The 11,591-nt window shown below is 39.8% G+C and overlaps 1 protein-coding gene across 1 annotated transcript in view; it reads left to right on the forward strand.

The window, feature by feature from the left end:
- Positions 1–11,591, forward strand: part of DNAH7 (dynein axonemal heavy chain 7) — a 253,806-nt gene that overhangs the window by 239,055 nt on the left and 3,160 nt on the right. The window contains exons 62-63 of the mRNA XM_007447818.1: positions 1,863–2,015; positions 3,451–3,628. Of these exons, the coding sequence (XP_007447880.1) occupies positions 1,863–2,015; positions 3,451–3,628 (331 nt within the window). The remainder of the gene's footprint in view (positions 1–1,862; positions 2,016–3,450; positions 3,629–11,591) is intronic.

An 11,591-nucleotide genomic window follows, 5' to 3' on the forward strand; every position in this document is an offset into this window, starting at 1 on the left:
AAACAAGAGCACAGGCAGAACCCAATTATGTGATTGCAGTAGTCCAGCTGAGTTGGTTTCTTGTAGCAGTGGAGGTGGAGAGAAGTGGTTGGATATGAGTTATTATGGAGAGAGGAGTCTGCCCGGCTGGCTGTGGTATAATCTGGCTGGGCTGTTTGGCTAAGAAGTATTCAGTGTCTTGTGTTTCTCCTTAACCTGGTCCTCCCTGTATCCTTCCTGGAAGATGAAGGCCTGGCTTTCCGCATTCTGGGAGATAAAAGCGGAAACAGGCCTCAGGGAGCTCAGCAACCAATACACATGAATTCACTTAATTCCTGATTTCAGTATGGGAATTCTGACCCCACCTGAGCCTGGCATCCCCTCCACTGTAGGGATGTCTTCATTTTCCTTTCCAGGTTTCATTCAAGGTGAATAAGGTACAGTTTTGTGGGAGAGGACCCAGGAATCTATTTTTTAAGCCAGATTTCAACAACCTTCATTTAGCACCATCCTCCGCTCCTCCCTTTCAGCTAGGGCCATCAGTTCCAAATATTGATACTTTGAGTATCCTAGTGTATATCTAGTCGATTCTTAACTTTCCCGTCTGCCAGTTTCTCCTGACTACTAAGTCAGCTACCAACAGTCCACATGCTTTCTAGCTCCCAATATTGCCTTGCCTTTTCCTATTTTTCCTGCACTTGTAGGCTTTTTTTGTTTTGTTTTTTTTAGCCACGCCGTGTGGCGTGCAGGATCTTAGTTCCCTGACCAGGGATCGAACCCGCGCCCCCTGCAGTGGAAGTGCGGAATCTTAACCACTGGACGGCCAGGGAAGTCCCTAGGCTTGTGCTTCTAACAAATAAATTCCTTTACTGTTGTTTCAGGGTTTGGGGAAGGAGGCAAATGAAATGTGAGTGTTTAATCCATTAAATTTTCTCTAAAATCTTTTCCATATGTTAGTTGGAATTATATTGTCAACTATGAAGAAAACAGAAATGATGAGGGCAACTGGCCCAACTGCAGGATCAAATAAAATTTTCAAGGGCCTCAAAGTGTTACCATCTCTTAGGATCTTCAATTTTATTCTAAAGTGTAACGGTAAAAGGAAGCCTTCAGAGGGTTTTAAGCAATGAAATGAAATGATCTATTTTACATTTCAAAATGGGATAAGATCAATTAGACTTCATAGTTGCAATCCAGGATTTCTTAACCTTTCAAGGCACTTTGTATCACTTTCCTCATTTTATATTTATCACTATCCTTTTAAGAAAGCAGGACAGAGATATATTAGTTGTCCATTTAATGGACAAGTAAACGAAGTCAAAGTTAGGCTGTGATTTAATAGCTAGTGAGAAGCCAAGTGTTGAGATCTTCCAGGGTGGAAAAAATGGGTAAAGGGGGTCAAAAGTTTTCCGTTACAAAATAAATAAGTCATGGAGATGTAATGTACAGCTTGGTGATTATAGTTAATAATAGTGTATTGCACATTTGGAAGTTGCTAAGAGAGTAGATCTTAAAAGTTCTCATCACACACCCAAAATGCTGTAACTGTGTATGGTGATGGATGTTAACTAGACTTACTGTGATGATCACTTCACAATATATACAAATATTGAATCATTATGTCATACATCTAAAACTAATGTTGTATGTCGGTTATATTTCAATAAAAGAAAATTTCCATTAAAGTTTGATTAGATTACAATTGTTAATATTTTTCTAAGGAATAATTCAAAGACTCCACAACTTGTGAGCAAAAGAAAGTATCTTTTCTTTATCTTTTTTTGCTATATGACTCAACTAATCATATTGTAAACAAATACAATTATAAAATTATTCATAACCTAGAATACAGTTGTGTTAAACAATGGTTAAATGCGTTTCAGGGGCTTGTAGTGATGTCTACAGATCTTGAGGAAGTGGTTAGCAGCATTCTGAATGTCAAAATTCCAGGAATGTGGATGGGTAAATCATACCCAAGCCTCAAACCACTTGGGAGCTATGTGAATGACTTCCTTGCAAGACTAAAGTTTTTGCAGGTGAGTTCATCCAAATGCTCATATATTAAGTTTCTTCTGATTTCATTTTCTTCATCAGGATGCCTAACGTAATAAGTATTACTCTCTAGTTTTTCTGTGCATCCCAGGCACAAATGACCACTACCCAATACTGCATACAGTTTGTGTAACTGTTACATGGAATTGTCAAAATACTAACATTGGAAGTAGAATCTCTGAAAGCTTCTTTAGGAGCAGGTGTCCGTGTTCAGTGAAGTTAGACATTCAAGCCAAGGACATTTGAAGAGAGAAAAGGACTGGCTATGTTAATATTTCCATTAAATATTTAGTTTTAAAAGAGATTCCTATAGCACAGAATCTTAGAAAGCCACACAAGCTACTAGTAAGGAGAATTATTTCTTCCTTGTCCAGCACCCTTCCAGGTCATGAAATCACTAGATTGCTGTTTCAGCCCAAATCAGTAATAACCTCAAAGGCTAATTGTCTTGGATATGTAGAGTGGGCAGAAGCCTGCCTCCTAATTATCTGGCAATATTGGTGCTTAACTATGTTATTATTAACAATTATATTTCTTAGAAGTATTGATTAATTTCCTAGGTACTATACATAATACATCAAAAATTGCCTGTGAGGAGATTTCTCCGGGGATAAAATGACAAAACACCCCTTCCATAATATAGGCCTTCTTTGATACTAGACTTGGTACTGAAGGATTAAGATTGTTCTTGAAAAGTGAAGACTCTACCTTGGATTCTTATAGGGGAAAGTTCTTCAAATTCACTTCTTCAGACTGACTTCTATACTTTACTATTAGAGTCAGTAACTCAACTACTTGTTATAATAAATGATATGAACGGAATATCCAGATATCTTGATATTTATAAAGATCTTAAGCTCTCACTACCCTGTATCTTCTGGAAGTTCCTTGTACAATATTATGTCTTCATATGTTAGATTCACTGTATTTTGGTGAAATAGAAGGGAAGACTTCTAAAGGAATATTCTACCGGGTACTAATAACCAGAGAGGAAAAAAAGTGAAAGAAACATTATCGTCTGACCAGACCTTGTAGGGAGATCTTCTTTTATTCAATTAAACAACATGATGTAGCGTGCAATAATGTATATTAGAAACTCACTATTGTATGGAGCTTTTCTGAAGGAATCACTGGGCATGTATAAAACAGACATTTGTATCTGCATTCACGCACATTATGATTCATATCATTGCATGAGCTGGTGCAATGGATACGAAATTGAAGTCAGAACGAATGCTGAATATGCTGCCTATTTTTCAAACTTTGATAGTATGACTTTTTATTCCTCAAAGTGTTAGCTTATTTATTAGTTTACCTAGAAGATAATAGGCGGAGTGTTTGTGGCAAATTGTATTAAGCCATGTTGCATTCAAAGTCGAAAGGCCCTGTTTTCAGGACACTTGTGCTTTGACACCACAGCAATGGTACGAGGTTGGCCCTCCTCCGGTGTTCTGGCTTTCTGGCTTCTTCTTCACACAAGCCTTCCTGACTGGCGCCCAGCAGAACTATGCCAGGAAATACACCATCCCTATTGATCTTCTTGGGTTTGACTATGAAGTGATGGAAGACAAAGAATACAAGCATGCTCCGGAAGATGGTAAGTGCAGCGATGGAATGAGTTGGCTTATATTTCAACACTGAACAAAAATGTAACATTCTTGCTCACTTTACCCAGCTGTTAAAAATTTAATCATCATATATGTAACTCACCCTCAGATGGTTAAGGAAAAAAAAATTTGTGAAGAGACAGAGTGAGCAAGAGAGAGCAAGAGTAAGAAAAAAAATGGGGATGAAATTAATCTGAGGAAGGAGTAGACGTCCCTTGCATTGTTTTCATTTTACAAAATTGTGTAATTTTGAAGTTATTTCTAAAAAAACGTTAGGTAGAAAGGAATCATCAAATTAACAATACATGGGATAATCAACCACAGTCTTTTGGTGACCTTGGGGAATTAAGGCAGCACAACATTAAAAAGAGGGATCTCTTGGTCCCTCGAAGAGCACACCTTTGCAGACTCCTAAGATATGTGTTCTTTCCTGTTATATACGTCCTTCCAAAATTTAATACAGTTAATAGCTAATATGAGCATGTGTTCTGTGATTGAAACATTGTGAGGAAATTTATTTTCTTAATCAATTGTCTTTTTAATACTCAGTGGCCACCCTAATGTTTTATTTCAAATTTAATGGAAGGGGCCACTACCTTTCAAAAGTATTATTTTAAAAATACTATCGATCCCTAATTTTACCAAAATAGTGTTGTCTTTAAATGACAATTTCTAAATGACCATTAATGTGCCCCGCTTTTACTAATGTGTCAAAGATAATCCTGCTTCCTTATTCATCACTGAATGGTGAATTCCCTGGCTCGCTCTGTTAGACACTGGGGAATATCAACAGTGAATACTGTAGACAGGATCTTGACCCTCAACTAATCTGTACTCTGGTGGAAGATACTAACAAGTAGATGTGTCATCACAACAGCGTGTGATAATCCTATTACTGTGCTGGGTGGTTTTACTTTACCTTGACTGTCAGAAATCTCAAGGAGGGTCATAACACTATGAAGCAGTCCTACTACTGTTCCCTGGAAGAGTTGCTTTCCCACTTTCAAAGCAACCACGTATGCCTTCTTTGTCCTGCCCTTTGCCCCCGCATCTCCCCTCATCCTTCATTGAAAAAATAAGCAGCCATCAGAATAGGGCTTTTAGCACAACCAAATCCATAAACCTGTTGACTGCTGCACCCTCTGGTAGTTCAGATCCACTGGATAGTCCAGATCTCATTTTTTTCCTCCTGCCAAGGGTTTTTATCCTTCAGTTGTACCCTCTGTTTCTAGAATCAGCAGTTATCTCTCTCACTACTGGATAATTCCTACCAGCATGCAACCAGAATCTCTCATCTTACAACAAATCAACAAATGCCACTTGTCTAAATATCCGTATCCCCTCAGCTACTGTCCCATAATCTCTGCTCCCCTTTGCAGCACAATTCTCGTGCCGTCTCCAGCTTCTCACTCCCTCCTTCCTGTCTGCCTTTCGTCCTCTCCAGTCAAGTGATGCTCTTCAGAATTACTAATGACTTCCATGTTGACAAATCCCATGGACTCTCTTCTGTCTTCATCTTAACCTCTTAGCAGTTTTTACCAGTTGACAACCTCTTCTTTCTAGAGACATTCTTCTCACTTTGTTTCTCAGTCATCACCCTCTCCTGATTTTCCCTTTCTTACTGGATACATTCATGCTTTTTGCTAGCTATTCCTCCTCTAAATGTTGGATTTCCCAAGGACCCCAGTTGCATTTCTCTTTTCTAATTGCATCCTCTCCCCAAGTGACCTCATACTTTTTGTGTCTTTAAATATTACCTCCTGGATTATATCTTCCAGATTTGAATGTCCAGTGTAGATCTTTCCTCTAAAATCCAGACCTCTGTATCCAACTGCCTGCCTAACATCTCCACTTCTGCTTTCTCCTGGATATGTAAAACTTATAATGAATTGCGACAAATGGCACCACTGTCCAGCCAGAAACCCATGGATTCTTCGTTCTTCTGCTCCCTCACATACTCACATCACATGCAGTTGCTCATCTACAGTGCTCCTGCCACCTCCTTTTTTTTTTTTTTTGTGGTACTTGGGCCTCTCACTGCTGTGGCCTCTCCCGTTGTGGAGCACAGGCTCCGGACGTGCAGGCTCAGCGGGCATGGCTCACGGGCCCAGCCGCTCTGCAGCATGTGGGATCTTCCCGGACCGGGGCATGAACCTGTGTCCCCTGCATCGGCAGGCGGACTCTCAACCACTGCGCCACCAGGGAAGCCCTGCCACCTCCCTCTTTATCCAGACTTTTGCTCTAGCCTCTTATCCTTCTACAAGTGTTACACTCTTATAATCCTTCATTTCTACAGAAGCCACAGAAGTTTTTAAAAAATGTAAACAGATCATGTCACCGCTAAGCCCCCACTGAAATTCAGACGACTAAGTAAGTTAATAATGACATTTTCCCTTTGTAGCTAGAATAAACTCTAAACCCCTTACCATGACTATGAGGCCAGGCACATTCTAGCCACTGTCCACCTCTGGAGCCCATCCTGTGCCACCACACACTGGGCACACTGGACCTTCTCACAATTCCTAGATCACCTCAAGCTCTTTTCTCTTTGGGATCTTTGTAGTACTATTCCTAAGCAGACTTAGCATGGTGGGCACTCCTCAAACTTCAGGTCTGAACATATGTTATAGTTTATCAGAAAGCACTTCCTTATGGTTTGACATAAATATACTACCATGTGTAAAATAGCTAGTGGGAACCTGTTGTATATAGCACAGGGAGCTCAGCTCAGGGCTCTGTGATGGCCTAGATGGGTGGGATGGGGCGGGGGGGAGGGAGGTCCAAGAGGGAGGGGATATGTGTATGTGTATAGCTGATTCACTTCGCTGTGCAGCAGAAAACTAATACAACATTGTAAAGCAATTATTTGCTTTACAAATAATTGAAAAGTGAGGGCTATCTGTTGAAGCCCTCACTCCACCTTGTTAGCCTCTCTTACAACTTTGCTTATTAACTTCAAAACATTAATCACACTCTGTAATTATTTCATTTCCTTCCTTTTTTTTTTTTTTTTTTTTTTTTTTTTTGGGGGCCCTCCCACCGTTGTGCCCTCTCCCGTTGCAGAGCACAGGCTCCGGACGCGCAGGCTCAGCGGCCATGGCTCACGAGCCCAGCGGCTCCGCGGCATGTGGGATCTTCCCGGCCAGGGCACGAAGCCGCGGCCCCTGCATCGGCAGGCGGACTCTCAACCACTGCGCCACCAGGGAAGCCCAAGGAAAGTTTTCTTGAAGAGCTGTGGCTGATTCTTAAGTATTTAAATCAGATGGAATAATTTTTTCCCCCTCAATTTTCCCCATATCATTATGATAAAAGGCAGAAGATGGCATTTGAAGTCTGAGTTGTATATGCTGCCCATCAAAGTTATGTTTTAGAACTGTTAAAAGATAGAGAAGTTAAAAAAAGCATTACCTGAAGTTTATAAACTAGTTAATATCTAAGATTAAACTCTTGAATTTCCAACTGTTATATATAAACTCAGATGTTGTACAAGGTAGTTGGTATTTCCGTTTACACTGATTTACTAATTTAACCCACAACTGCTCTTATTAAAGATCCAAATTTATTAAAATCCAAAATTATCTTGAAAACAGTGGAGCAGGTATAAAGCACAACTTATTTAAAGATCAGTAAAGACCATTTAGTGTTCCAAGATCCCATAGTAAAGAGTAGCCATCAGTTAAATAAACCAGTTTACTGAATACCAAAGAACCAGCCCAGGTTTGATTTACAGTAGCTGATAGAGATTCACTAAATCATGAATTTTATTAATTTTATACACACACACACACACACACACACACACACACATTTTCCACAGATATCCACAGCTTAGCCTTTTTGTCATTCTAGCTTTTTCCTTCGTGCTTAGCAAATTACCAGAAAGAAAAGGAGATTCCATGGAATGATTTGGAGCAATGGAATTTTTCCCAAGGAACAATTTCTCATGGGACCCTAAGGGAAGGAACACAGATCCGACCTGAGAACAACTGGGGCTAGAAGCACAGTTTCTTTCTCACCTCTACCAGTCCACAGTCTGTCTCCTCATACAAACTTCAGGATGTGCCTGGTTCTGGGGCTCATAAAGAAGTCAACCTCATTTACCACCTAATGTTAAATTAAACGTCATGGGAAAAGCTACTCTTTTTTAAAAATTTTTATTTCATATTGGAGTATAGTTGATTAACAATGTGTTAGCTTCGGGTGTACAGCAAAGTGATTCAGTTATACATATACATGTATCTATTCTTTCTCAAATTCTTTTCCCGTTTAGGTTCTTACAGAGTATTGAGCAGAGTTCCCTGTGCTGTATAAGTAGGTCCTTGTTGGTTATCTACTTTAAATATAGCAGGGTCTACAAGTCATTCCCAAACTCTCAGTCTATCCCTCCTCCCCCACCCTTCCCCCCCAGTAACCATAAGTTCATTCTCTTAAGTCTGTGAGACTGTTTCTGTTTTGTAAATAAGTTCATTTGTATCATTTTTTAATAGATTTCACATATAAGTGATATCATACGATATTTGTCTGACTTACTTCACTTAAAATGATAATCTCCAGCTCCATACATGTTGCTGCAAATGGCATTAGTTCATTCTTTTTAGTGGCTGAGTAATATTCTAGTGTTTATATGTACCACATTCATCTGTTGATGGACATTTAGGTTGCTTCCATGTCTTGGCTTTTGTAAACAGTGCTGCAGTGAACATTGGGGTGCATGTATACTTTCAAACCATGTTTTTCCCTGGATATATGCCTAGGAGTGCGATTGCTGGACCATATGGTAGCTCTATTTTTAGTTTTTTAAGTAACCTCCATACTGTTCTCCATAGTGGCTGTATCAATTTACATTCCCACCAACAATGCAGGAGGGTTCCTTTTTCTCCACACCCTCTCCAGCATTTATTGTTTGTAGATTTTTTGATGATGGTCATTCTAACTGGTGTGAGGTGATATCTCATTGTAGTTTTGATTTGCGTTTCTCTAATAATTAGCGATGCTGAATATTTTTTCATGTGCCTCTTGGCTATCTGTATGCCTTCTTTGGAGAAATGTCTCTTTAGGTCTTCTGCCCATTTTTTGATTGGGTTGTTTGTTTTTATGATATTGAGCCACATAAGCTCCTTGTAAATTTTGGAGACTAATCCTTTGTCAGTCACATCGTTTGCAAATATTTTCTCCCATTCTGTGGGTTGTCTTTTCGTTTTATGGTTTCCTTTGCTGTGCAAAACTTTTGAATTTAATTAGGTCCCACTGGTTTATTTTTGTTTTTATTTCCATTACTCTCGGAGACAAATTGAAAAAGATCCTGCTGTGATTTATGTCAGAGAGCGTTCTGCCTATGTTTTCCACTAAGAGTTTTATAGCATCTGGTATTACATTTAGATCTTTAATCCATTGTGAGTTTATTGTTGCATATGGTATTAAAGTGTTTTAATTTCATTTTTTACATGTAGCTGTCCAGTTTTCCCAGCAGCATTTATTGAAGAGACTGTCTTTTCTCCATTGTATAATCTTGCCTCCTTTATCGTAGATTGACCGTAGGTGCGTGAGTTTATTTCTGGGCTTTCTATCCTGTTCCATTGATCTGTGTTTTTGTTTCAGTACCACACTGTTTTGATGCCTGTAGCTTTGTAGTATAGTCTGAGCCAGGGAGCCTGATTCCTCCAGCTCTGTTTTTCTTTCTCAAGATTGCTTTGGTTATTCTGGGTCTTTTGTAGGATGTTGTGTATTTTGGGGTCATGAGAAAAGCTACTCACTTTTTTTTTTTTTCCTTAAAGTTGGTGGTTCTATAGCGTATTCTGTATTGAGTTGAGCATTATTATTTTTTTTTATTTTTATTTTTAGATGTTGGGGGTAGGAGTTTATTAATTTATTTATTTTTGCTGTGTTGGGTCTTCGTTTCTGTGTGAGGGCTATCTCTAGTTGTGGCAAGCAGGGGCCACTCTTCATCGTGATGCGCGGGCCTCTCACTATCGCGGCCTCTCTCGTTGCGGAGCACAGGCTCCAGACGTGCAGGCTCAGTAGTTGTGGCTCACGGGCCTAGTTGCTCCACGGCATGTGGGATCCTCCCAGACCAGGGCTCAAACCCGTGTCCCCTGCATTAGCAGGCAGACTCTCAACCACTGCGCCACCAGGGAAGCCCCAGCTACTCACTCTTAAAGTGACTTTTAAAGTGGCCACAATGCCATTGTAAATTTACCTAGTGTTAGTGTCATACGTTCTAGATGTGTTTGCCTAAGATTCATCTTATCTGAACTACTGGGCACTACAGGGTGACTCAGAGTCATCAACAGGGAGAGCACTACAAAGCAGGAAGGGGACAGAAAGGAGTGAACGAGAGAGCCTGGGGATGCTGTGGCCACCACCGTGCTGACCATGGCTCACAGAGGGAAAGGTGTGACTCACAGAGCAGGAGCACCTGTGAAACAGGACCCAGTTAGTATCTCCTGTCATTTTGTATTTTGTGTTTTCCATAAGGCCCTCATTGACTATGAGAAACAAAAACGTATTTGATTGTCCCCATCACATTTCTTATAAAATTGTTGTTAGGTTCGAGGGAACTTTTATCCCTATTGCCACTTTTCTTAGTTGTTGAAATGAACTCTTTTCTTTACTCTCTGTGACATAATCTTTCCCATGTAAGGAATAGATCATCCTATTGCTTAGAGTCAGAGATTTACTGGACTGTGATTACAAGTCAGCAAGGCCAGGGTATTAAATGGCTCTCTGGGACCTGTCTGTAGGGTCTCCTCTACTTTCTCTGTTCCCATCTATTATTGTGACTGGTCAGTGGGCTTAGATCTGGCTGGAGACGTTAGCATGTAGGATGTGCTTGCAGACCTCTGTTGCTCCTGCAGGCAGGTCCACCCCGCACCTGGCCCCAGGCTCAAGATGCATTTTGTAATTCAGCTTTACTAGAGTAATACTTGGGAAGTTATTGGACAAGTGCTTTGCCAGGAGTTGACATTTTATTCCAACTATGCTTTCTGTCAGTTAAAACCTAGAGAGAAGAAAAGGTTAAGTCTTCCCTTAACATCCACCACTGGGCTATCCCCATGTGGCCTTCTAAATTTATAACCAAAATTAAATAAAATTCAATCCCTCAGTCCCACCAGCCACGTTTTAGGTGTTTAATAGCTAAATATGGCTACCATATTGGAAAGCACAGATATAAAATATTTCCATCACTGGAGAAAGTCCTATTGGACAGCACTGCCCAAGTAGATTTTTATATCCTACTTTTAGAGTGCTTTCACCAGTATAGCTGATTTGATTCTAACTCTACAAGGTAGACAAAGCAGGCATTATTGTTTTACAAATATTTTCCAGTTGTCCTCTGGATAAAAAACAGGTCTAAAGTTAAATGAAGTGTTCAAGGTCACACAGCACATAAAACCTAAGTCTTCCTAAGTTCCTCATTGCCTCTCTTCATATCTGTGCAACAATTACAATGAATATTTTCATGTGCAGATACCCATATTCAATTCATCAGGCTTTTACATAAGCGGATAGCCAGGGCATGTGATCCAGGTTTCATGGATTCCTTAATTTGTGTTCTTCAGCTGTTCGTGTATGACATTGCATTCTGGAGGGAGTTCAACCATGTGTTCTTGCATACAGATTGAGGCGTGGCCTTGGATAGATTCTAAAAGGGGAGGAGAAATTTAACTCTCAGGACATTAGACATCAGCAGAAGGGTATTTTGTTCACATGCTGCCTAGAAGCCACTGGATCCCTACAATTACATTAAGACCTTTTCTTGTAGATTTTGTGGACTCTTAACAACATTATACTCATTGGTCAGTTAAAATATAAACCTGATAGCATTTGCCCAGAGAACTTCACATAGACTAATTTAAAATTCCTTTCCTCTTTTCGTCTTCCACATCTAATTTTACTGAATTAGTTGACTAGGCAAAATATAGCTATTCTTTTTCTTTTTTTTTTTTTTTTTTC

Source organism: Lipotes vexillifer, unplaced genomic scaffold, assembly GCF_000442215.2.
Source record: "Lipotes vexillifer unplaced genomic scaffold, Lipotes_vexillifer_v1.1 scaffold555, whole genome shotgun sequence".
NCBI lineage: Eukaryota > Metazoa > Chordata > Mammalia > Artiodactyla > Lipotidae > Lipotes > Lipotes vexillifer.